Source organism: Chamaea fasciata, unplaced genomic scaffold (genome assembly GCF_029207755.1).
Source record: "Chamaea fasciata isolate MVZ Bird 193981 ecotype frontalis unplaced genomic scaffold, bChaFas1.0.hap1 SCAF_15, whole genome shotgun sequence".
NCBI classification, from domain to species: domain Eukaryota; kingdom Metazoa; phylum Chordata; class Aves; order Passeriformes; family Sylviidae; genus Chamaea; species Chamaea fasciata.
In genome coordinates this window covers 15,955,910-15,983,189 of record NW_027094100.1, presented here as the reverse complement: position 1 = coordinate 15,983,189, position 27,280 = coordinate 15,955,910, and the positions used below count along the sequence as shown (strand labels likewise).

The following is a 27,280-nucleotide window of genomic DNA, read 5'->3' as shown; positions in this document are numbered from 1 at the left end:
GGGGATCCCCACCATCCACAGCTGTCAGCACCAGCTGCTGCAGGGCACTCTGCTCCCGGTCCAGTGGCTGCTGCAGTACCAGTTCCAGGAGTTTGCTGCCACTCTGGAAGCCTTTTAGGTCCAGGGCAAAGTGGCGACTGGGGCTGAGCAGATAGTTCTGCACAGAGTTGGTGCCCACATCAGGGTCCTGGGCACTCTCGATGTGGAAACGGGCCCCGGGCACGGCAGACTCACTGATCTCCAGCCGGTAATCCTGGCGGGGAAACCGCGGCGCGTTGTCATTGATGTCCAGCACCTCCACCTCCACGTTGTGCACCTCAATGGGCTGCTCGATGACCAACTCCAGGCTGAGGAAGCAGGAGGGGCTCAGCTCGCAGAGCGCCTCGCGGTCCATGCGCTCCCGCACCAGCAGCGCCCCGCGGCCCAGCTCCAACTCCAGGTACTGCCGGCCGCTGCCCGAGGTGATCCGCGCTCCCCTGGCCGCCAGCCGCCGCGGATCCACGCCCAGGTCGCTGGCCACGCTGCCCACGAAGGCGCCGTGCGGCAGCTCCTCCCGCACCGAGTAGCGGAGCGGCCCGCCCGCCGCCCGCCCGGCGCACAGCCCCAGCAGCAGCAGCGGGCCCAGCACCGCCGCCCCGCCGCCGCTCCGCCGAGCAGCCGCCGCCATGGCCGGGGCGGGGGGGGGGGGGGGGGTGGCTACGGGAGCAGCCGGAGCCCGGAGCCGCCGAGCCCGGCCCCGGCCCGGCCTCACTCCCCGCCGCCGCCCGGCCGCCTCATGCAAGCGGCGAGCGGCAGCCGCCGGCCGCCTCCGGCCCCGCCGCCGCCCGCTCCATGCCCGCCGGCTGCGCGAAGCGGCGGCTCCGACCTCCCTCCCTCCGGCGGCTCTCAGGAGGATGAGGAGGAGGAGGAAGGAGGAGGGACCGGGACTCGCCGGATCCGCTTTCTCCTGCTCCAGCTGCTGCGCGGGAGGAGGCGGGGGTGGACGCTAAGCCGCGGCTGGCGCCGGTTCAGCACCTGGGCCGGGAACAGCGGCACGGCGGGCGCCGCCCCCGCGCCCCGCCCGGCCCCGCCGCACCGCCCGCGCCCACGTGTTGCGGCCCCGCCGAGCTCCGGGACCCCCGGCGCCGGTGGCCGCCGAGCCTGCAGGGGCGCGGCTCCCGTGCCGCCCCCGCCGCTCCTCGTCTCCGCCCTGGCTTCGCTGCTGAAGCTTTGGGGGCGCGGGGAGGCGGCTGGGGGAGCTGACAACTGCATTCACCCGTGGACCTGCTGCTGCCGCTGCAGCGCTGAAGTACATCCGCTCGAGAGGGTTAAATCAGCGCAGAGCTCCTAAAAGAATGGGCTTCCAGCCAGGTCTGGTGCCGTTTGTGTGTTGCTGCAGTGGGTTTGACGACCTCTTTCTTGGAGACCTGCCCCTCTGCTCCCTCGGAGATTCATCCTTGCTGCAGCACCATCCCCCTGCCCAACCTCTGTGGGCACCCCTGCGCTGCTTCCACCCACCTCCGCTCGGTTGAGAGAATTCTGCAAGTCACACCCATGAGTTATGAGCATTTAAGGTGAGCCTCAGTTTCTCATCCAATGCAATACACAAGCTCAAGGTGATCAAGTGCAGCTGCAGAGAAGGTGGAACATGATCTCTTCTCCAGTTACAGTTTTTTTCCTCCTCTCCCCTTGTGACAGAGGACTGACAAAAAACAGTCACGAAATTGAACAAACTCAGCAGTGGGGGTGGAGATGTTGCACCTGCAATGAGTTTTACCCCAATGTCAAAAGTCCTAGCAAAGACAATAAACTTAACTCCCATTCATACACCACCTAAGTCACTGAGGTGAGAGATTTAATGAGACAAACCATGGGCTATAGTCCTCCAGGTGTGCAGCTATGTTGTACCTACTACCCAACAGAGAAATCCTTTCTCTACAAGTGTTTCTTTCCCTGGGTTTTTGTTGGGTTGTTTCTGGGTTGGGTTTTTTTGTTGTTGTTGTTGTTGTTTGTGTTTTTTGGTTTTTTTTGTTTTTTTTTTTTTCATTTCTTTCCCCGTAAAGTCTCTTGGACCATCCAAAAAATCCTCTCTTGATTGGGCTGGTCTGTCGAGGAGAGGGGTGACCCCAACATTCAGCTGAAACCTTTCATTGCCCTTCGTTGGGCTGGGCACCCTTCACCACGAGAACCCTATAAATCTCTAAAGGTTTTTCTCTAACATATCTGATGCACAAACCTCAGAGCAAAACTGCCCTCACTCTGACTCAGTGCCACCAAGAACTGCTACCAATCAGCTTTTATCTCTGGCCACCTCTACCAGAAGAGACAACATTACCCCATTTTGGCTGATGGTTTATTGTCAGCCCATTTTTGTGGCTCAAATCTTTGCCCTCATATTTATTCTGATGTGCCCAGTAGCCCAGTAACTGCAATGACTGCTGTCAAACCACCCAACCCTGTTTATATTTTTAAGTAGGATAAATGTAGGTCTGTGCAGACCAACAAGAGCAGCTAGAGATGCCAAGTGCCTAGAACACATGGAAAACTGCCCATTTCAACCAGTTGCCAGGAGCCAAATACTTAGAAAAAAATTAACTGCAAATTTTTTGGCGAGGCACTCACCTTCAAGATCACATTATTCACAGATTCAGAACAAAATACCTTGACAGTCTCACCAAGAAAAAAAAAAAAGGCCAAACAACAAAACCCTCACCATCAAAGAACCCAATACCCTGCTGAATGTAATAAAAATATAAGTTAAAGTACCATTAACATACCATGGTGCTATGTATGACCATGGACTATGCAGCCATGTATCAAACCAATTTGCAGCCATCATGTAAGACAGAAACCTGAAGAGAGACACCCTCAGTTTTCCAAAAATTTCCGAAAACACAGTGATTTCACCAGACAGTCCACAGATCCTCTCTTCCCCACACTTCCAGGTGTACACCCACAGAGTCCTCTAAAAAACATACAAAACAACGATAAAAAGCCAAAATCCCCAGCAATATTGGCAACATCTAAGGCCCTGCCTTAAAGAACATGTTAATGAGGGCTCTCCAGGAAATGGACAATGCCCGTGGCCAGGAGATGGTGGGAAGATAAATCTCTCTGTAGGCAATAGCTTTCTAGCCACAAGCTGATTTTACTCTGTGTGAATGGAACACATCAACCAGACACCCAGAGGGGTTTAATACCAGCAAGGAATCTTTCACACTGTTTCTGGACCTCAGTGAGGTACCTGTGATAGACATTCAGGCTCTGCTCTATTGTATTTCAACAAGGAAGGGCTGATGAACCCTCAAATCCTGGCCCACCTCACCATTTACACACTACCTTGGTTCCTCTTTTCTCATACCCTGTGTCTCCGTGGTCAGCTAAGACTGTGCACAGCCAAAGTTTTGCAAAACACCAAAGAATATGAAGCTGAAACAGAGATAATACACATATTCCATATTTTCCTTCCCATCAAACATGTCTTTCAGCCTCAAGTTCTTTGAAAATTTTTCTCCTACTGTCAGAATTGTAAGATCTAGGATTGCCTGGCTTTTCACCTTTTTTGTAAGTTTTATAGCACCAATAAAATACTACTCTGATAATCATTGTATAAATTGATTCTATAGCTTGGCTTATTTACAGTAGCGCTGCACAAATGTCACAGTCTTTCTCAAAAAGCTTGCTTTATGAAGTTAATGCTGACTACAGAGGGGATAAGTGATAGACCAAAATGTGTTCTGTTCTGATTAAATGTTCCCCAGGTCCTTTTAAATCTATATAAAATTCAACAATGGTCATAATAATTTTAGTTATTTCCATCAGCTTCAGTGTGAATGCTGAGTCAGTCCTGCAGGCTGTAATTTTTAATTCAGGAAAAAATTTCAATTGAGAAAACACTTCAGGATCTAGTCTGTAGTAATATTGATTTTTCTAGTAATAGACAAAAATTGAAACACGGAAAAATGTAATTTCAGTTTCAGTTGAATCAAGGCTTAGGAGCTTCTTTTTTCCCCCAGAATTTTCCTTTTCAGTAATTTCTTGAAATTTCATCTAAAATTTTGAAACACCTTCAAATCTCACTAAAGAAAAGCGTACCCACTGAGTTCAGAACAATTGCACATGATCAAGAGAATCAGAATTCATCCCTGCAGCAAAACCAGCTGATAAACCTGATAACCCCTGGAGTGATTGCCCACTGCCTCTGTGCAGTATCTATATACACAGGCCTCTGCTATTTGCTGACATACAAAAACTGCTCTGCTTTAATTAGCTTGGCTAAATTAAATGGCACAAGTACAAACAAGCAGGTGAAGCAAAGAATACTGATTTTATCAAGAGCTGCACAAGGAAATCAAGTATATCTCAAGATGGTTATACATTGATACATATATACCCCAGCAGGCATGGTAATAAAACTATTTCAGTATGGAAAATCCTCACATTTCTCTGCAAGTCTTACTTGAAACAGCTCTACATATAGATGTGCTTGAATTAGTAGCAGCCTGATGCAGTGCCACAAAAACATGTCTGTGCAGATTTTTCTCTTGGTAATGATACAATTATATACAGATACACTTCTGTAGGTATTTAGGCCCTGGAAAAGTTCATAAAAAAAGTTCAACCTTTTCTATAAGGTTGTAAAAAGGATCTCATAAACTTTCTTGGGCAGCAATAAATTTGTGTTCAATTTGCTTCATTGCAGAGCACTAGGTGAAGTCCCTCCTCTGGCTATTTCGGAGTCTCATACAGCAAAAGGAGAGAAAAAGACATATTAGAAACCAGAAAGATGTGAATGTACAACAGTCAAAATGAAAAACTCCAAGGTGTTTTGACATCTGAAGAGACATTTCACTTCTTTGTAAATAATTTCACTTTCAGGAACTCATCTCCCTTAAACATTTGACCCAATGACTCAGTGTCCTTTCCAAACTGGTGGGAAGACACCGGCTCCAAGAACTGGACTCCAGATTTCTGCACATACTTCACAGCACATAGATTTTTAGTAGCAATGAGATTGCTTGAGTACTGTCTAAAAACATAGTTTCAGCCTACTGATACAACTGTGAGCAAAAAATACGGAGATAAGTCCACAAAACCCATACTTTAGCCATTAACAAACAGGAAATTGGTGTCATTCTCCAGAAAAAAAAAAAAAAATAGATTTCCTCTGTGTGCCTGCTTGCATTTGGTGCCTGGAATTTGTCTGCCTTGCTTAGAATTAAATCAAGTCCAGAGACAGGAACATCCATCAGTCATAGGTCAGATTACATCAACCAAAGTGGAAAACATTACCAATAAAATGTAAGGGAATGATGAGTTTGTGCAATTTCGTATATACAGTTGGTTTTTTTTTCCTGTGAGCACCATCTTCTAGTCCATGGGTACTTCAGAGTCTATGGAAAAAACCATTTTGTTATTTTAAGGGGGCACTCACCCTACTTTCTTCAGTTCATCCCCATCTTTCACTTCATGTTCTTATGATTCCTGCAATCTTCTGCAACCCTGCTTACTTCAGTGAGGACCCCCCTCAAGTCCCTCTGAAGGAGACTGTGCAGGGTTTTTTTCTGGTGACTTCCCATGCCTCAAGGACTATTTGAGCAGGAAAATACTGCCTGGAGATATGGCAACATGAAGGTCTGCATTCTGTATGGAATGTCTTGGGGATGTGGGATTCCCATTTTTCCTAAAAATGCTGCGAAACGCCTCCCTGAGGGAATGTGAACTACTTATTTCTACACCAAATTTCTTTGCTCCTATGTCCCAGTCGTCTTCCACACTTGAATTACTTGTTGACAAGTCATCTTTTCATTTGGAACCTGCCTCTCCCATGTTTGAAACAGACAGCTCCTGTGCCAAATTCTCAGTTGGATTGGTTCTGTTCTTTCATGTCTTTCCTTAAATCCATTTTGGTAGGAATCTAACTGGTGAGAATTGCTTTTTGTATCACAAGCATCTGAAGCCAGGCTATTTAAAACATTGCTGTTATGGGAACCAAGGCTGCTAAACAGCAAGAAAAAATCCTGTTTGTATTTAGGTCACAATTTCTTTGCAGTAATGTAACTTGCTTGTTCTAGAAAATGTCATGTAAAGAAATTGGGGCTGGGGTATGGAGAGGGGTTGGTGTTATAAATTTCAATTGAGATAAATGACAAAGATACATAGAAAAAAATTCCTTTTCTTCTCCTGATCGTCAGAGTACATTCAATCATTTCTCACTCCTAGTCTAAATTTTAAGGATGGAAATGCCTGACTCATTCTGTTTGTCTTCTGCTATATTTTTCCAATGATTTAAAAATGCTTTTGTAATTTATTGTGCATAATGTCACACACTGTGCCATTCTAAATGGAAGGACATTAACAAAGTGGATGCCAACAAAATAACTTTCACGTTTCTAAAGTCACCACCAAGTCTGTAAGTGTTACTTTTACTGGCAAATATTTTCTTGAAGGTTTTGGTTGGTGTGTTTTCCTTTATCACCATTGTCTCTCTTTGGAGACAGAGTCTTTACCACTTGCCCATGCAGGCTGTGATTCTCCAGCCCAAGCAATCACCACTAAATTTCACCCCAGTGAACTGTCCTGAGACACACTGGAGTCAAACAAGTTTCTTCCAGGTGATTATAATTTAATTTGTTTCTCAGTTCTGGCTGCTGCTTTGCTCCATATTTATATTCGCATGTGTTGCACGCCCTTCTTTAGAGTTTGAGAGCTGGGATAAAGTTACAAGGTAGCTCTGACCCTCCTGAAACTGCCTCTGAATGTTTAAGTCAATAAGTACATATGAATTCCTAAATGAGTAAGCACTTGTCTGGAAAGTGAAGACTCAGTTTAGTTTTCTGCTTTAAGGAGCAGTTTTGTGCTCAATTCCCTAAGAATTGCCTTCAACATAAGCCACAGGATGTCCACTCACTTTTTCTCTTTGTGTTAATTTTCCGTATTTCTCTCTCCTCAACTAGGAGCTTTGCATTTGTCCTTGTGGCTATACAAGAAATACACTGTGTTCCAAAATTATGCTGATAAGGTATGCTGAGGTCTCCTTTCCCCCTCATTTTTGTCTACACGATTCAGATAAAGTAGGAAGCTAAGCACCAAACAGTGGCACAGAACCAATGGAAATGGAGACCTAGGTATAAAAATAGAGGGCAAGAATCAAAAGTACAGGCAAGGAGTAATATGAGGAACAGTCACCTTCTTCACTGCTGAGAAAGACCAAAGGCATTTTCTTTAGAGCCTGTCAGTGCCTCTCTTTAATAGGGAAAAGAGATCAAGTTTGTATTATTAAAGACTGTACAAGTACCCAAGTACTGTGGATTCCCTCTCTTGAAAACACATGCTGAGTTACATCTATTAGCTTTGTTTATACTCCCTGCTTACTCCTAAAGTGTCTCTTAGAAGTTAACAACCTAAACCTGAATCTGCCTGGTTTGGATCTAACAAGGAGCTGGCAATTTGGTAGGTTTGAAACAGCACTGTTTTAATGATGACCCGACTTTGCCTTTGAGTCTGTTGGAAGTATTGACTGTAAATGCCCTAACTGTAACCTGCACACCTTGTGCTGGATCAGATTTTGCTTTTTGGGAGGTTGGTGTTTTCTCCTCCTTCATTTGCACTTTTCTTTCTTTCTTTCTTTCCTGCTCACTAATGACTTTTCCAGGTTTGCTGCATTTCCTAATAACATCTCCATGAATTCTCTTAGTTCATGAAAGTACATCAAGCAACATAATGATAAATTTAAGTCATAAAAGTATTTAATAAGTTTTGATTTCAATGCCTAATATACTGAGGTGTGTATTTGGGCATTCATATTCAGTTCAGAGCCACAAAACAACAAGCAAAAATGTCCTTTCCTCACAGCTGCCCTGCTAAGGTACTAACAGGATTGACCCTCATACTGAAAGGTTAACTCATGCTTTTGTTATTCACAGATACTTTCACTGCAACTTCCTTTTACAAGCCTGCCTAATCCATCCTCAACACTTCTTCTAAAATGTTGCAGACCTTTCACTGAAAGAGAGAGAGCCCAGCCCAGACTCACCAGTCTCAAACCTGCTGCCACTCTGCCTCCTGGTATTTTCAAAACACCAGCTGAAGCGGGCATTAACCTATTAACCTGTAACTGTGCTGGAATACCAGGTGCATTGTCTCACCAAAGCACACCTACATGCAACTTCAGCCATGTGACAATTTAAATGGGACTTAGGTGTTTTGTGCTTATTCCCTAGACAGGAATGCCTTCCACTACACATTCACTGCAGGCATTCCAGGCAGCCCAAGACACAAGTAGAAAGCTCAGATGCACAACTGGAAGGTGGCTGGATCATGCAATGGATACATCTAAGCTGTGTTCACGTTGCTCAAAGTTTTTTCTAGTCCTTTCTTTCTCAGTGACACTTAGAAGGGTTTGAGTTGGAAGAGGCCTTAAAGCTCATCTATTTCCAGCCCCTGCCATGGGCAGGGACACCTTCCACTGTCCCAGCGTGCTCCAAGCCCCCTCCAGTCTGGCCTTGGACACCTCCAGAGATCCAGGGGCAGCCACAGCTTCTCTGGGCACCCTGTCCCAGGGCCTGACCACCCTCCCAGGGAAGAATTTCTTCCTACTCTCTCCACATCTCTACTCCAAAGCTGTATGGGAGGTTAGCTCTGAACTACAAGGGTCTGTTTCAAACCACCAAGATATTCTTACACAGCACCAAGTGCTACAATGTGCTCCTGAAGTTAAACATGTAAAGCAGCAGAGAAGCGATGGACAGATTTTCTCAACCTAAAATCAGACCCAGAATGCTCTTATACTGAGTAGTACAGAGCTGCCCTGAATTTCTCAAATTAATAGAACAAGTTCTACTTAATCAGACTTGAAACTGTAGCAATGACTTTCCCTTTCAAGGTTATATTTTAGAATTAACTGCTTGATTGCTCTTTTCTTGGTGTTGGACAAAGCCAATGTCAACTTTGCCAGGAAATTAAATCATTACAGCTATGCTTTTTAAAACACAGAAGTGAAGCAAATCATGACCTCTCCCCTTGGCTGAAGTCAGACAGAAGTCCCAAGCTTTTTGCAGCCAGAGGCTCAGCCATCACCAAGCCAAAGAAGGCAGAGCTGTTTGATACATGACGGACATTCCTTGCTGTAGAATGGATGAGCAACCAAAGAAGCAATGATGGTGGTGCTCTGGGCTTCCAGAGTTCACCAGCACAAACACAGGTTGGGAACAGGGTTGTTTCACCCTGGTGGGCTCAGGATTAGTCATTGTCTAGACTTGCAATTCTCTCTGTGGTGGGAAGGAAGAAACTTGACCCCCAAGGACAAACAGAATCACAGAATATCCTGAGCTGACCCATAAAGATCATTGAAGTTCGACTCCTGGCCCTGCACAGGACAACCCAACAACCTCACCCTGTGCCTCAGAGTGTTGTCCAATCACTCCTTGAATTCTGGCCTCAACCACTGTCCTGGGAGCCTATTCCAGTGCCCAACCACCCCCTGGGTGAAGAAAATTTTCCTAAACCTGCCCTCCTGCCACTGGTCACCAGGGAGCAGAGATCAGTGCCTGCCCCAATAAGGAAATTGTAGGTCTGCCCTCAGTCTCCTCTTCCCTTCTTTTCTCCCCTTGGGGAAAATCTCTATCACAGAATCCACACAGCTTTGAGCACAAATGGGAAAGGCTTTGCTGAGCAACACGGGCAAACACCCAAGAACCCTCTGCTCTTACCCCCCTTGCAGCTGCACTTTCAGCTGCAGGTCTTTGCCTGCAGTTCTGATACACGTGCCACATCTCATGCAGCCAGATAGAAAATTAAACCCCTTCAACTATTTTAAAGAGCAGCTGAGAGCCATAAAGGAGGCAGGAGGGGATTAGAGTACAGACTCCATAAAACATACTGAATATGTGAGGATTTTTTAATAAGACCAGTATTCTGCTCCACATCTTTCTGTATTTCATGTGTCTGCATGGGAATGGCTAAGCAAGGAAAGTAGGGCAAGAGAATATTTCATTTTCTTTGCTAATTCTCAGCAGGCATTTCTGAGCATAGAAGATTTTTACTTCAAATCCTATTACAAAAAATCCTTCAGCCCAAACTGTGCTGTTCTCGGACTATTTATAACCTATAGCCATGTATATGATGGGCAAAATGTTAATACTGCAGATACTGCTGATATTATCTGACCTCAGGACACATCCCATTGATTTCCTTACTCAGCAGAACCAGGAGCAGCATTTGACCCTGACTTACACTCTCTGCTAAATGATTTTGGTTTAGATTTGTGTTTCTCTGCAGGGTGCTGGCACACAGTGGGATTCCACACCCTCCTTGCTCCCAACTCTCTCCTAAATAGACCCACCAAAACTTGGGGTTTCTTTGTTGGTTCGTTGGGGGTTTTTTGTTGTTGTTTTTTTTTTTTTTCTGCTGACTTGGAATCAATATTCCAGCCATTTTATGCCCTTTACAATCTCAGTCGTATTTAATAAGGTTTTCAGAACAACACAGAGGATTGGATTCCAACTGTGCACTTCCAAGTAGCACCTGATAACATACCAAAATAATCTGATAATAATTCTATACCGAAAAAAACCCCCAGCAACAATTTAGCTTCCTCAATTCTTGTGAACACTTTATCAGTAGTTTGAGTTTATTACATGTTACTAATCTGAATTTTTCCTGTCTTTAATCCATAATTTGCACCCATTTACTTTCTTCCCTTTTGCATGCAGAGATTTTTAAAAAAATATATCTATTTAGGATTTGTATAAAGGCAGTATGACTCTAAGTGTGTGCAAATGTTCAAGCACACAAAGAAAATACAAAACAAAGAATAATAGTAAAACAATGCATTAATTGCTACAGAGGACCCTTTATGAGGTTTTAATCCAAATGAATGAAGAGAAGGAAAATTACATAAAATAAGGTGTAAAGAAGATGGAGAAGAGAACTGGAGCCTTGAGATGCACAGTGGGGAATACAAGAGAACTGGGAAATTAAGGAATTTTACTTAAGAATATAAAAGGTGAAATGAAACAATGATGCATAAGATGCCAGACAGAACCCTTTGCTCATGGGCATCAATGACAAGTCCCAGATCAGTCTCTTGTCACAACTGAATGAGACTGTGAGCCATGACAGCCAATGTCCCTTGTCCCAAAGCACTGCACACAAGTGATCCTGATCACCAGTGACCATCAGCCACTGATGCTTGGGACTATGTGGGTGTGAGTGTGAAAAACCCAGTAAGAAAATGAGTGAGAGAGGGAAACTTTAGGGATTTGCAAAATAAAATCACTTTTCCCTGCCACAAGATCTTACACTCGCTTCTGTAATCCTGATTTTCTACATAAGAATTCCAGATTGTTCTGTGTGAGACTCAATTTTCACAGACCCTGAGAGGGGTAAGAGTTCAATCTGAAAAAATGAGACTGATGCCAGAAGATGCTGTGAGCAACCAAGTTAAAACAAAAACACAGACAACACTGTGTGGAGGGGCCCGGAGAAGAAAAAGCAGTATTGGTTTTTACAATCCAGAGAGACTTTAGGAAAGGGGTGAGGCACAGCTGTATGAGGTCTCTGCTCCAAGTCCACTTCCCTACCTACACACAGACACCACCTCCTGCATCCTTCCTCACCATTCCTCAGTCTCTAGCACTCACTGCTGCTATCACTGCCAGAGAACAGGACTAGCTCCAGGCAGCTGGAGGGGTTGCAAGGAGCAAAGTAGAAGGGAGATGAGATGGCAGCAGCCAGCAACATCTCTCAGCTCATTCCCTGGATGGGTACAGCAGTAGAGAATGAGGCAGTGGTGAACAGGTTTTAGGAAATAAAAGAACTGTGATATCAAACACCATATTACAAAAGGATTTGGCAGCATGGCATAAAAATATCCTGTGTTGTAAGGGCTGACAGGCACACCTCGGGATAAAACTGTGGCCAAGGTCTTAACGTGATGGTGAAAAGCTACTGATCACAGTTGTCCAGGTCAGGACCTGTATGCCCAGCTTCAACACTGCTGTGATAGCTCTGTCAGATCCACCAGTGCAACAAGTTTACCTCTGATTTATGGGATCTGAGAGCACTCAGAAAGGGAAGCAAAGAAAAAGGGAGATGCAACATATGAGATGGGGCAGATTATGATCAGAAGCTCAGAGGAAGGCTTGAGAAGCAGTGGCATGCATGCAGTAACAAGAAAAGTACCCTGGAGCTAAACTGGGGCTTTAGAAATCAAGACAAGACAAAAGCGAGATGGAGGCAGAGGCAATTGATCACATGCCATAAAAGCAGGAAGTCAGGGGAGCTGGGCTCTGTTCACTGTTACAGCAGAGACTTGATGATTTTTGGCAGGTATCTTAATTGGTTCCTAAGATGTCAGCAATATCTGGGCTCAAATGGCCACAGCAAGGTTTAAAACACTACTGCAAAGGATACTTGGGTAGTCTCAAGCAATAAGGTACGTATGCACATGTATAATTTATTGTTTGCACTAGGTGCTGAAGGGAGATAAGTGTTTGGGGATTTTTAAGTAAACATTAAGCAAATCTGTTTTCAAACTTCCCTTTGGAATTCTTAAAACCTCAGCGACACAAAATATTCATGGTTTGAATTTAGTAAGACTTCAATATTTGTTTCCTTGAGCGTGAGAGTTCTTACTGAATAGATGAGAGCGATTGGCCTAATGAAATAACGCTTTAAAAGCTGGTGTTTAGCAAGAGTTAGTGCTGTAGTATTAATGCAGATTACCTTATTACTGCATTTTGCATGGATCATACACATGGCAAAACCAAACATTTTTGTGTACTGAGAGAAACCCACACTGTTTGTACCAGGTCCTGCAACAGCAGGCAGAGGCTGTCGGATGCAGAGGACAGGGTATCCTGCTCCTCAGCTGCTCCTTCCAGAAGGGCACAGATCTCCCAACCTTGCAGGATACATCTGCCAGCCCTGGAACACCTCAAATGACACCAGGCTTCCAGCTTTTAACAACTCAGCTGAGCTCAGCATCTTCCTTCCATTGTTGAAGAGAGAAACCACAGCAGGACATGTGAGACTCTGAGTGATAAGCAGGGGTGATGATGTCAAATGTACCCACCGAAATCAATCCCCTCTCCTTGTACTAATCAAAACATTGTCCTCCACAATGAGATAAACCTGCAGGGGCTCAGCATGGTTTTTGCATTTGATATTCCTTGCAAAGTGTGCTCTTTGGAGACGGATTTTAGGATTGTGCATTTGGAATACAAACTATCACTTGGCCACACGGTAAATGAAAAAATTAAAATAATGTCCAGCAACACCAGTGTACCTCCTGGGTTTCTTTATCACTCTGAATAGTGGTTAAAGACAGAGTTTAGAAGCCTTCAAATCCAGTTCACTGAGGAGGACATATCCTCCCCAAGCCATTACCGTGGTGGTCAGGGGAGGCAGTTCTATGGAAAGAGAGGCAGTCAAAATCAAGGTTTATAAGAACACAAAAGCAGAATGGTTCTGTCTGCTGGTTCAGTGAAAACAGAAGGCTGGGTCTGGTCCCTCTCTCAGGGGTTTATGTATTTTAAATCAGAGTGAAATATGAAAACATTTCTGTGGGTAGGAACTAGACCTCAGGAGAAGGTAAGGAAAAAGAGAGAAGCATAGAGGAGGACAAAATAAAAACAGAGAGAAAAAGAGGTTTTGAAAGACACGGAGGTACAAGCCAATATATATATATATATATTGCTATCATTTGGGTACTTAATCCTTTAACTGTGAACACCATAGTTATCTTTCTGCTGTACATACACGGGGAGCAATCTTGACATTATATTTTCACCAAAGACTTTCAGTTCTCCTTTAATCCTTCATTCAAGAATTCTGGCACTTAGATTCACTCATAATGGGAACTCTGCCAAATTTTAACACTGATGAGTTATTTTCTGGTCTTTTTATACTGCTGAAGTACAAAAGCCCGAACAATCTTCAGCCTTGTTAGATTCTCTCTGAAACAAAACATCTTCACTCCAGGTAGAAGCAGTAGAAGAAAATAGCTATTAGATTTCTGAGGTATAAAATATTTTATCTTTTATCTTCCATTGTGGTACATCTGTTTAATTACTATACTCTTGCATCATGCAAATAGTTAAGCTGTCTATTTATGCTCATCTTTGATACTTATTTGTTCATTTCTCTTAGTTTCTTACTCTCCTTGAATATTTTTTTAGTGACACTGTGAAACAGGCTGCCACAGACAAGGTGCTGCCTTCAACAGCACCCATGTATAGGACTTATATTTCTAAACCTTTGTGCTAAAATTAGGGACTCTCCTCTTCCCTGTACCCTGATCCTGGGCTGGGCATTGCGTCAATTTTTGGGTTGTTTTTGGTTTTTTGGGTTTTTTTTTTTTTCCATCCAATCCTCTGTCCTCAGTTCCAGCCCCAGCCTCAATTTTGGTCTGGGCCACAATCATACAACTGCAATTATCAGAAGGTCCTGCCAGTTCTTGGCTGGATCTGGGCTCTCTGCTGGCAGGACTCAGAGGCAGCTGAGCTTTCCAGCTCCTGTGATTATCTACCAAGTAGAGTGAACAATAATTTCTCAAAAGTTTGTAACTCAGCCAACCTTAGCAGCTCTTAATGGCTATCAAGCATGACACAAAGACCACTTTGCAACAAATACCAAGTCCTTTTTTCCAAAACATACTCCAGCAAGATATTTAAAGGAAAGATCAGACACATTCCACATCAAAAGCAGCATGGACAGCAGGTCAAAGGAAGGGATTCTGCCTCTGTTCTTGCCTCTGGTGAGACCCCACCTGCAGAGCTGCCTCCAGCCCTCAGGTCCCCAGCACAGGAAAGTCAAGGACCTGTTGGAGTGAGTCCAGGGGAGGTCACCAAGCTGATCAGAGGGGTGGAGCACCTCTCCTATGAGGAAAGGCTCAGAGAATTGGGATTGTTCAGCCTGGAGAAGGGAGGCTTCAGGGTGAGCTCATTGCAGCCTTCCAGTGCCTAAGGGAGTCTAAAACGAAGACGGAGAGAGACTATTTGCAAGAGTATGGAGTTACAGAGCAAGGGGAAATGGCTTCCCACTACCAGAGGGCAGGGATAGATGGGATATTGGGAAGGAATTGTTCCCTGGGAGGGTGCCCAGAGAAGCTGTGGCTGCCCCTGGATCCCTGGAAGTGTCCAAGGCCAGACTGGATGGGGCTTGGAGTAACCAGTCTGAGAAAAGACCAAAATGTGCAGTCAAACTTGTCTAACGGGTAATGCCCAGTTCCCACCTATCACCACCTTGAGAGACCTGAGGGTTTCTGTCATGACAGGGTTTCTGTGCATCAGACCATTTTTTTTGTAGTAAGTAACAGTATGTGAACACAGCCTAGAATCCTGACAAGCTTTTGTTCATTCATTAGTGGACTGAGGTGAAAATACAGAACTCCATGGCTCCAAGACCACCAATTGCAATTGCTTTCATTAAATAAAATAGAACAATTTTAAAGTTGCTCATACTGTTGAACTTCCTTTCATCTGTTCCTGAGGTGAGAGCTCTCTTCAGACGGCACATCTGAAATCTATCCTTTGGTTTAAGCAAAATATCCCTCTATAAACAACATAGATTTGGTCCTGGAAGCAAATTTAGATTGGATCTTTGGATACAGGATGCCACTGCTGACAGTAATTGCTGCTGGTCCATTTTTCCTCTGTTAAAGTATTTTGAAAAACAGTCCTTTTGGAAGAATTATTACTACATTAAAAATGCATGATATTAAGTGACTCATCACTATTTATAATAGTAACTAAAAAGTGTTTTTCAGGCAGAACACTTTTATATATAAAATTCCACCAGCTTCATTGGAAGCAAACCAGGCTTGAGCATTAGCAGTAGCCAAATATAGACTTGGAACAGTCTAAATATACAACATTAAGGTTGATAAATAGAATAATTCTGCTACCTTTGAGGTGACTGGAAACCCTGGGTACAGAGATGTAATAAGTTATGAGATAATGCAATATACATCTGTTTGAGATTGTTAATGTGTTTGAGATGGCCACAAATTAGGGAGACTTTCCAGACTGCACACATAAAACATTTATGCCAAGACTCTGATTAATTCAGAGGCAATTTTTTTTTTTTTTTACAAAGGAGAAAAAATGTGTCAGTGATTTCAGAGGAGAAAAAAAAACTACAACAAAATTGTAGTATTGTAACTCCATCCTTGTTCCTTTGTTCTAACATGATCTCTGTTCTACAGAAACTGCTAGGAGGGAGTAGGGAGATTTAAACTCACCTTTGGCTTTCAAAATGTCTTGAGCAGTCACTAAGTTTCATTTTTTTTCCCCACCCAATCAAGTTTAATCCAATACTGTCAGTTTTACAAGTTTTCCAGGAACGTCAATTACCTACATTACCCACATTTTCCCCCTCTCCTAGCTGAGAATACAAACAAAACAGAAGAGAAACACTCGATGATGAACTATTAATTCATAGAATGGTGACAGCTTGGTGGTTTTGGATTTGATTCAAAAACATCTGGATCCTCTTTGAGCAGGTTGAGTGAAGAGAACCTGGTTTTATAAAACATGACATGAGAATGGTAAAGGGCCCCACCAGACTAAGAGCTCCAAAGTGATCATATTTTTCAGTGCACATTTGTATTCCGCAGCTCTATTCTGACCACGATCAAACTGGCATCGTTCCATGTTCTTTATTAGCTCAGGTTAATTTTTCCTGTAGTTTTTTAAAATAAGGTGAGAGGCATTAAAGAGGTGGAATACCTTCTAGAGAACCACAGTGCTGTAAAAGAGAAGACAGGAATTTGCTAATTCTAATCCCTAGACAAATATTTAATAAGATTAAAACAAAGATGAAAGTGCAAATAGCACTCCTAAACCAACAACCCCAGATCCTTTGAAGCTATTCCAGCTGGCAACTTTGACTACACAAGTCATTTGCTGGGGTGATTCTACTACACCAGCCCCAAAAAGGTGAGATAAGGTTGCAGTTATATCTGCTCTGACTGCAGGGAAGAAATCACTTCCTTTTTCCACCAAATCTCCTTCCAACCAATATGATATTGAAAACAAATAGGTTTAGAGATTGATTATCTTTAGGGTATTCAGGACTGTTCAATAAAAAAAACAAAACCAAACCCGCACATAACAATAAAACCAAAGAAGTGAAGGATTCACTTGGAGGAATACGTATAGATAATAGAATTTACATAGGTCATATTCCACAAGATTAGAACTCTTCAAATAAGAAAACTGAGTCAACTTCTCCATTAAGAACAACACAGAATCACAGACTGGTTGAGGTTGGAAGGGATCTCTGGAGATTGTCCTGTCCAACCCCACTTCCTAAGCAGGGTCAAGCAAAGCAGGTTGTCTGGGACCACGCCCAGATGGCTTTTGAGTATCTGCAACGATGGAGACTTCACAATCTCCCAGGGCAGCCTGTGCCAGTGCTCAGCATCCTCACAGATGGAAAAAACCCAACCAACAAAACAAATTACTAAAGCTTAGACAGAGCATCCTCCTCTTTTCTTCTCACTGGCTACCCTTGAAAAGGGCCTGGCTCTATTTTCATACAGTAATGAGATCCCTCCAGCCCCACTGCCTTCTCTTGGCTAAAAAGTCCCAGCTCTCTGTCTTTCCACACATGAGAAATGCATCCATTCCTATCCTTATCTTAGAGGCCAACCACTGGCCTGTCTCCAGTAGCTCCACATCTCTCTTTTATTGAAATCACAAAGCTGAAAGACTGAATTCAACCTTTTATTGAAATGTCTTCATACTACAGGTATGATCACAATCCTGTGAATTTAATGTCATGTAATGAAAACTGCTTTAACCATAAGGATATTGCACCAGTCTCCATATAACTTTTGGCTACAAAGCAGAACCTAAAAGCTATCTAAAGCACATTCCCAAGACACAGAGCAAACAGCTGTGTAGTTCAAAAGATGAAGAGCCCACTCAGCTGTAAGACTGCCCTGCTCCTTTGCTTCTGACCCCAACAAAGGAATTGGAGAAGGTTGAGAAGTAACATCACAGAACCTTTTGGAATCAATACCTTCGGGTTTTGTGAGGGAACGTCATAAACTTTGATTTTGCAGGCCAGTGGTGCAAAGATCTTTGACTTTTGCAGAGTAAGAAAGAAGTTAAAAGCCACTGAAAACAGTGTCAAGACCCATCAGACTGGGGGCAGCCATGGGGGAGATGGAAGAACTAACAGATCAAAGTATAAAAATCATTCCTTTGGAGAAGAAAGAATCCGAAGAACAAAAATATGTTCATTTTCCTCAGAGAGACTGCTCAAAGACTAGAGGCTTCAAACCTTTTCTTTTTTTTAATGTACCTTCTTTCTGTGATATTAAACTTCCATTTGCCTTATTGGTCAAATGCACTTTTATTCTCCAAATGCCTCTGATAGCACCAAATCTTTGAGCTCTTGCCCTACCTGTTTCTTTGCCTTACAAATTCTCAACTAAACACCTTAATTCCCATGTGCCTGCTTGCCCCCTTTTTAGTTTGGATGCTGGATTTTGTTGCCATTCTTTTGATTAATTGCGATTTTAAATAATCTACAGCAAGCAAATAATCTTCACAACTCCTTTTATTATTTTGAAACAAGCAAGCTGTAACCCCAGAAATGCACAGCATTGACACAATTCTATTGGGCCACACTAAAATCCAGCAGCTTGTCTCCAATGGGAAGCAGAGGATGCACAGGCCATTGGTACAAAAACAGGGCACACATGGACCAATGATCCCCTAGAGCCACCATCCCACTTTATGACAATTAATCTGTATTTTCCTCTGTTTTCAGTATCTCGAGTGTGACATTGAATATGTGACAAATTACCAATGGGAACGGAAATTGCTGTCACCAAGGAAGAACCAAAATGCTGAGAGTTAAAAATCCTCAATTCCCCACTACCTGATTTCCATCACAGATTTCTAAAAGAACTGATAAATAAAAGCATGGGATTGAAGAGAATTTGTTTTGGCTTAGGTTTGTTTGTTTTTAATATAAACCTGTCAAGTATGAAGTACAATAATCTCATTGGAAAAAAAACAACTACAGACATTAATTTAAAATGGTGAAATCCAGCCTGTGTGACTACAGCCCCATTACCCTACCTGTTTGGATACAAATTTGAAGGAAGGATTAAAAGAGAAATGAAGGTACACTGAAAAGAAAGGAAAATAGTCATAGATTTATCAAAGACAACGATTTCCTAGACTGGTTTTCAATTCTCTTCAATAGAAAGTAACTGAAATTCATCTCATCTATTCTGGTTTTAGTAAAACATTGAATACAGAGCAGCATTGAAAAGTTTAAGATACAAGAACTTGGGCTATTCTAAGAACAGTTCCAGAGGACAATCATATGGAATCATTCACTTCAAAATCTGGATATCTGTCACGGTAAAATTCATTCATTTGCTCTCAGTGCTGTCTGTAGGTTTTGTCTAAACTCATATAACAAAGATGAACAGGATGATTTGTTCTGAGCAGGTGACTAAGACTTTTTAACATCTAAGGCTCACACATCCAGCATTTAGATAGATGAATTTAGGCAGAAGAACCATTTTGGGAATTAGCCTTTACCTATCCACCTCTACCCCCAAAGAAGTTCTGCAGCAATACCTATGTGACTGATTAATCAACTTATTAAAACTATGGAGGAGGTAATTAGCCTCCCAAGAAGAATCAGGTGATGTATTCCCTATGACCTGAGCAAGGAAGTATTCCTAACTACATAGGAAGGCCTTTCCCTGAAACATATATATGTCCGGTCACATATTTGCAAGCAAGAAATATATATCCAAAAATTAAAAACTGATGCTGAGAAGGAATATCAGCAACTTCAGGTAAGTGCAGAGGTGACCATAGGCAAAAAGACTGAAAGAGATCAACTTGTTTAGCTTGGTGAAACAAAGGCTAAGAAAGGATGTGGTTGCTTTCTAAGCTGTGGACAAAGCAAGATGCTAAGAGGGAAAGAACTATTCGTACTAAAAGGGAATTTCTGGCGCAAAATCAAAAATCTACAAACTCATAGCAAAGAATAGTTGGCAGGATGTCAGAAGAGCATTTCAAAGCCTTGGAGGAATAACTTTCCTTATTATTATTATTATTTTTACAATTAAAATTTAATTATTTGAATTTCAATATTTAAAATTAAATTGTGACTGATACAAGAAAGGACTGGACTTGATCTAAATTATGTTTTCTTGTGTTAGGCTTTCATATAAGGATTACCCTTCCTCGGCCCACATCACCATTCAACCTCATCCTTCCCTTCCCCTTATCCATCTCCAAATACAATCATATCACTCTCCACATCCCCTCAAGCTCTTTGTCTCAACCAGCTCCTCCTGTCACTCTCCCTTCCCCTACTTCTAAAAATAACACTCCAAGGCAGGCATTGGACAAGCAAAGTCTCAGCCCAGGCATTTGTAGAGTTTACAAGACTCAGTGTCCTTTTGCTGAACACATCCTTGTGAAAGGTAAGTGGAGTGGTCAGAAGGAGGCACTTTCCCTCGCTGAATTTTCTTTGTTCATCGCTCCTTCTAGGATTCTCTTGGCCTGACCCCAGGAGCAACATTTGTAGCTAAGAAATCTTCCTAAAAACAGAATTCTTGTAACATGGACATAAGACTGCTGGTTCTAGACAGGTTGTTATTAGCACTGACAGGAAGAATTGGGAAGGTGCTTCACTCTTACATTTGACTGTGTTATTCCCATCAGAATGAGCCACAGGAAGGGCTTGCACACACATCTGGTCTTCACTTGTGTGAGGCAGCCACTGATGCTTAGCCTGCAGCAGTTCAGCCTCAGTTGCCAGCCTGTCTCAATGGAAGTGGATCCATTTTTGTCACAGGAAATGCATGCCATGTTGTGCAAAATTATTCCACTCCCATTACAGTTTAGTGAGAAAAATTCTCCATTGCAAGGTCCATGTCTATTTTTGGGTGTAACCTAAATATCGAATGCCAAGTCACAGAGAGGTCACTATGCTCTGAATGTGGAAATATCTCACAGGCCTTTTGTGCAGCACAATGGCCAACACAAGCAAACAAAAGAACTGGAGCAATCCACGGCCACATCACAATCCCAGAAATCAGTCAGGGAACCACTGCTTACTTTAGTAACCGCTTGTGCCTTTGTCTCTCATTCAGCACAGCAGCGTACCCAGCTTTTCACTTAGCTGCCATTTATGCCATGCTGCAGAAAGACGCAACAAAATACTGTAAAAGATACAATTACAGTTTACTCTACTGCTGTTATGGCCATACACAGAGCTATTTATAGCTCTAACCCAAATAGAAAATATAAAAGCACAAATGGGTCTCATGTGTCTGCATGTGTAAAACCATTCAAGCCTATTAATTCAGTAGAAAAAGCAGAACAAGAATAAAGAAATCAACCCAAATTTTGAAAATACATCCGATTTCTGGAAATTCAATTAAATTTTTGTATATGCGGATCCTTTTGTAGCTTACACGTACTGAAAATTGTAATCACCTCCTCAATTCAAAAAACCCAACAAAACAAAAATCATGTCTATTTAAGTTCTGCTAAAATTGTAATTTTGAAATACTTTTCAGTGCTTTGAATGATAACTATGAAGCTGCTCCTAGTGCCTTTTAAATATTTGCTACTTTCTTTTTGTTACATTTATATTCTTAGAGAGCAGTACAATCACCCCTCCTCAAAAGCTCAAAGGGTCAAGTAGGTTTATATTTTTAACTCCAAATTAATCAGTCTGAAAGCACTTACAGACTGCATTTAGTCAACATCCAAAATTAAATTTTAAATTTTTAACCCAAAATTTCTAATGGTAGGTACATGTGTGCACATATATATAGATATATAGATATAGATATAGATATAGATATAGATATAGATATAGATATAGATATAGATATAGATATAGATATAGATATATGTAGTTAATTCTCCAGCTCAAATGCCACTGGAATGATCAGCACCAAATTAATAATAACCAGCATGATTTTGGTTTCAAGAGTAGATGGATTTTTACAGTCACAGCCTCTTCTCCCCTGCTCAGCTCAATTAATGTAAAGCTTTGGACTTTTCACATAAGCCATATCTATGGTTGCCCATCTGTGAGTATTAGAAGTCAAAGAAATAAAATTGCCAAATATGACATCTGGAATTTATTTTGCCCACTATCAAAAGCTGAAAAAAGGTATCTCATGTTACAAGTTTAAAAATTCACCTGAATGACTGAAGTACAGCAAGATGTAATGAGACACATTAGAGTTGTATTGATTATGGAGATTAGGGATACTTGGGCATTTTTACTATTATTTGGTCATTTAATGTGTTAGTAACCTGAGTTTCCAAATCTTGGTCAACTGGAACAAAGAAATGAGTTGTGACAATTTTGAGGGGTTTTGTTTGGTTTTTTTGTTGTTAAATATATGTCATTGGTATTATTAATTTTGCGATTATGAACAACTCTCCAAAAAGAGAGAGTCAAAGCCAAAGTTACACCCCCCAGACACTGTCAATGCTCCTGACCACCTGAGTCAAGATATTGCCAAAAAATTTTTTTCTCCCCATTACAAAGGTTCTAACACAACTTTTTTGTTTTTCAGATCCTCAACTGATCAATGATATTCCCAAAGCATCCAATGCATTAGGTACAGATTCTTCTTTATATACTGCCAACTGCTATTTTCCTAGACTCTACAGCTTCTTAAGGACACCAACTCTTCTGCTTTTGCAAGACCTAGGTATTCCACACACCCCTCTTTGAAAAGTGAGAAACTCACAACATCTGCAACCCTCTGCTGCTACAGAGAACAGAATTTAAAACTAATTATGACTGAATAAACACTAGGAAAACCATCATGTGTATATCAAACCTGGTCAACACATAAATAAGGGAAGGCATGATTAATTAATTGCATACTGAAGAGTAAATTTGGAACTCTTCTAGGAAGGAAAGCTTACAAAAATTCACTACTTGGAAATTCAAGAGTTATAAGGCAAAGTATTATATAGTTGAATGTATATTTGAATATCCAAAGAAGTTATTGAAGCTACCCCTACATCAAGGTTCAAAAAGGGGCTGGACATTTACATATATTTAAAGGTACAATAAAGATTTCAAAGGTGAAAATAAACATGATGGTTACAGATTTTGGGCAGCCTCTAATAACTGTAAACTAGAATAAAAAACAACAGAAGGAAGCAGATTACACCATGTCTGTCTAACCTGAGTTCTTACATTTCCCCTAGAAACATCTGGAGTAGCTCTTACCAGACACAGAGTACTGACTTGATCCTGCAGTGGTTTGTTACTGTTATGCACACCAAGGAATTTGACAGTCTGCAGGCAAAACATCTCAAAACTTCATAAAAAATATAAAGACAACTCACAGAACCAATTAAAAATAGATACAAGACAACTGAATCTTGGATAAGTAACGCAGCAACACCCAGCAGATTAGGCCTGCAGACATAGCCCACCTTGTAGCCCTACACTGTGATCACAGGAAGATGTTTTCTCCTGCAAAATCACTCATCACACTACTGAGAAGAAACCAGCTTGGTCAGAGGCTCAGAAGATAATTATTTCAGATTCACAAAACCTATGGATTGGTTGGAAAGTGAAATGAGCACTATAAGTCACATTTCTTAAAGAGGTGCTGGATATGGAACTACAGCTATTCCGCCACAGTGTTACCTTAGGCATTGCAAACCAGCATCCTGGCTCAACAAACTACTCCCCCTTAATGAAAAAAATCTCAGGAATGTCAGGGCAGGGATAAAAAAAATATTAAAAAAGTAAAATCACAGACTCTACACAGCGTATCTTAGAACCACCCATTGATTAGAAACTTGCATGGACTTTTATCATGCCTCTACTTAGCACTCTGAAAACAATGGTTTGGCTTGCAAGGTATTTAGTTTTTACTTACCCCTTTGCCTTCAGTTGTGTCTAAAGGTCCTTAATGTTTACAGTGGAAAAAAAAATCTCTTTTGTCATCCCACGACAATATTTCAGCCAAAGAGATTCTTTGCTTTAGGAAATAAATAAAAGAAACTGAAATTTCCTCCAGGTGCCATGAATTAACACCTGTTTTCCTGCAAAGGCCCTCAGTATGTTCTGCACTGAGCAGGCTGGCGCAGACACGAGGCCACATGCCTGGGAGAAAAAAAGTGAAAGGAAGAAGCACTTACCACTAGGACAGCACTCAACCGGTCACTTTGGACCTGCTGCACTTGGATGCAGGGTCCTGGCACCTGTAACCTTGAGCCACTAGGAACATTCCCAGCATCTCCATTTGGGATGCTGCTGTTACTCGGCCCAAGACCTACAGATGCCCTGTACAAGTAGGTGTGAGTGAGTTTGCCCACACCAGTGACCTCCAGCATGTCCGGTGGGAGGTGGGAGCTGGGAAGCATGTGCACACTGTAGCAATACTTTTTATAGTCATCATCTGGGCAGCAGCAGCCATTGCAGCAGCAAGTCCGGCACCGGCACAGCCGGATGATGGCGAGGAAGAAGATGAACGCCGCAAAGATGAAGGAGACACAGGCGAGGGAAGCAATCAAGTAGATGTTGGTAGCATTGAGCAGCGGCGGCAGTTCCCCACTGTCATCGAAGTCCGGCAGTGCCTGGGGCAGGGTGTCAGCCAGCAGGATGCCCACGGTCACCGTGGAGGAGAGCGGTGGCTCCCCGTGGTCCCGCACCACCACCACCACCTTGTGCTTGAGGAAGTCGGTGGAGCGCATGGAGCGCGTGGTGCGCAGCTCGCCCGTGTGCGGTGACAGCTGGAACAGGGTGGAGTCAGAGGAGTGGGCAAGGTGATAGGAAAGCCAGGCATTCTGTGCATTGTCCTCATCATCTGCCACCACTTTGGTCACCAGGTAGTCCTCATCAGCCAGGCGGGGCACAACTTCCACAGCTACTGAGCCATTCTGGCTGGTGGGGTACAGGATGGCTGGGGCATTGTCATTCTGGTCTGAGATGTAAACATTCACTGTTATGGCAGCACTCAAGGCTGGTGACCCATTGTCCTTGGCTTCCACTTGGAAGTGGAAGCTCCTAAGCTGCTCAAAGTCAAAGGCACGTTTTGCATAGATGCTCCCATTGGCCAAGTTCATAGACAAAAAGCTGGTCAGGGCACTGCCTGCAACTGTGGAATTCCTGAGCACATAAGAGACCCGTCCATTCTCCCCTATATCGGGGTCAGATGCCGAGACCTGGTAGAGAAAAGCACCAAGTGGATTGTTCTCCTCCACAAACACATCAAATGCATCAGCACTGAAGACAGGGGCGTTATCATTGACGTCAGAAATCTGCACCCAAACAGTCTTCTGAGTGGTGAGAGGAGGAGAACCCAAGTCTGTGGCAGTAATGGTGATGTTGTACTCACTGATCAGCTCTCGGTCCAGAAGCTCACTGGTGACAAGGCTGTAGTAGTTTTGAAGGGAAGGCTTTAACTGGAAGGGCAGGTTTTCAGAGATCTGGCAGGTTACTTTCCCATTCTCCCCAGGGTCCTTATCCAAAATACTCAGCAGAGCTATCACTGTGCCAGGAACAGCATCCTCGGGAATGGGACTGGAAAGGGATGTAATTGTAATCTCTGGGCCATGATTGTTCACATCTGTGATTTCCACCAGCAGCTTAGCTGTGCTGGACATGCCAAATGCCCCATTATCCCTCGCCTCAATAAGCATCTCGAGAAGGGGTCTCTGAACAGCTAAAACGCCATTGACTGTCACCTCCCCAGTGTGTGGGTGAACTGAGAACATTCGCTGTAAGTCAGCAGAAGTTGTATTGCTAAAGGAATATCTAACCTCTCCGTTTGGACCTTCATCCAAGTCCGTGGCGTGCACTTGGACTACCAAAGTGCCACTGGGGGAGTTTTCCAAAATACTCGCCCTGTAGACCGAGTGCTCAAATTCCGGTGCATTGTCATTGGTATCCAGCACAGTCACAATGACTGGGACATCACCAGACTTTGGAGGGTTCCCACCATCTTTGGCTGTAAGCACAAGTCTGTGAGTGGCTTGCTGCTCCCTGTCTAAGGCTTTCTTCAGCACCAATTCAGGATATTTACTCCCATCCCCGCGCATCTGCATTTCCAAATAGAAATGTTCATCAGGGCTCAGAGTATAATTCTGGACACTGTTAGCACCTTCATCGAGATCTTGGGCACTGGGGAGTGTAAACCGTGCCCCAGGTGACAGGAACTCGGGCATGTTTATATGATATTCACTTAAGGGAAAGCTGGGGGAGTTGTCATTAATGTCCAGGACTTTGAATTCCATCCTATAAAGCTCTAGAGGGTTTTCTAACACGAGTTCATAATTCAGAAGACAGACAGACTTTAATTCACAAAGCTGTTCTCTGTCTATGGGCTCGTTAACAGACAAAGCCCCTGTGCTGGCATTTATATTAAAATATTGCTTACTTGAACCGGTGATCATGCGAAATTTCCGAGCTGCAAGTGTAGCTGCATCTATTCCTAAATCCTTTGCTATGTTCCCAACAGACGCTCCACGCTCTGTTTCCTCGGCGATGGAATACACTATTTGCCCGTCCGCGGTGCAGCAAATAAGGCAGAAAACCATTAAATAGCCCCGCATGCTTCCTCCCCTGGCTCAGCTCCCCGCAGACCGGCTCAGCAGGAGCATAATCCAGAATTTCAGCGAGCACCCCAAGTTCCCGGGCGCGAAGCGAACGGGCACCGGGGCGCACCGGCGGCAAAGCGAAGAGTCCGGTGCAGGCGCGGGAGGCTCCGCGGCGGCTCCGCTCCCCCCGCGGCCGTGCCGCCGGCTGCCGTGCGGGGCGAGGCGGCAGCTCCGCAGCGCTGCGCCCGCCGCCGCTCGCTGTGACCGGAGCGCCGGCCCCGCGCGGTTCTTAGGCAGGCAGCGGCGGCGACGCCACCCAGAGGCCGCGGCGACACCTGCGCCGCCCGGGGAGGGGGCTGCGCTCCCCCCGCCGCCGCTGTCCCGCCGGCCGGCGGCTGCTTCTCCTCCCCTTCCTCTTTTTTCCTTCCCCCCCCCTTTTTTTTTTAACGCCCCGACGGAGATGGAGCGGGGGGCTGCGATTCATGGATGTGTTCCCGTGAAAAAGAGATGCCGAGCAGAGCCCCCTCCTCCCTCCGCTCCTTGCGGGAGAGGCAGCGAGAGGATGCGCTGCCGAGCGCTGTCAGGGAACCGCGGTGGAAGGGAAAGGTGGATGAGAAGTGACAGGCATCGGCTAAACATGGGTCAGCACAGCCCAGGCACGCTCCGGCTGAGCACAACATTTCCCAGAGGGGTTTTAAGAGCGCAATTAAAGGAGGCAGTCGACT

At 43.6% G+C, this 27,280-nt stretch overlaps 2 protein-coding genes across 5 annotated transcripts in view; both read right to left on the bottom strand.

Moving 5' to 3' along the window:
- LOC136297577 (protocadherin alpha-2-like) overlaps window positions 1-27,280 on the bottom strand; it is a 139,349-nt gene that overhangs the window by 49,647 nt on the left and 62,422 nt on the right. The window lies entirely within an intron of this gene.
- Window positions 774-26,570, bottom strand: PCDHAC1 (protocadherin alpha subfamily C, 1). Its single transcript, XM_066197165.1, has 3 exons — window positions 24,156-26,570; window positions 1,015-1,207; window positions 774-958 (listed from the first exon to the last, which is right to left on the bottom strand). Exons 1-3 carry the CDS (start codon window positions 26,568-26,570, stop codon window positions 774-776), a joined length of 2,793 nt encoding a protein of 930 aa, XP_066053262.1.

What these genes read in the sequence shown, in the direction of transcription:
- PCDHAC1 (XM_066197165.1), bottom strand. Translation starts at nt 26,570, where the DNA reads ATGCGGGGCTATTTAATGGTTTTCTGCCTTATTTGCTGCACCGCGGAC. An exon ending in GGTTGAGTGCTGTCCTAGTG is followed by an intron (nt 1,208 to 24,155) that starts GTAAGTGCTTCT and finishes GCGCCCCCAAAG; the next exon opens with CTTCAGCAGCGAAGCCAGGG. An exon ending in TGCCGCTGTTCCCGGCCCAG is followed by an intron (nt 959 to 1,014) that starts GTGCTGAACCGG and finishes CCTCCCGCGCAG; the next exon opens with CAGCTGGAGCAGGAGAAAGC.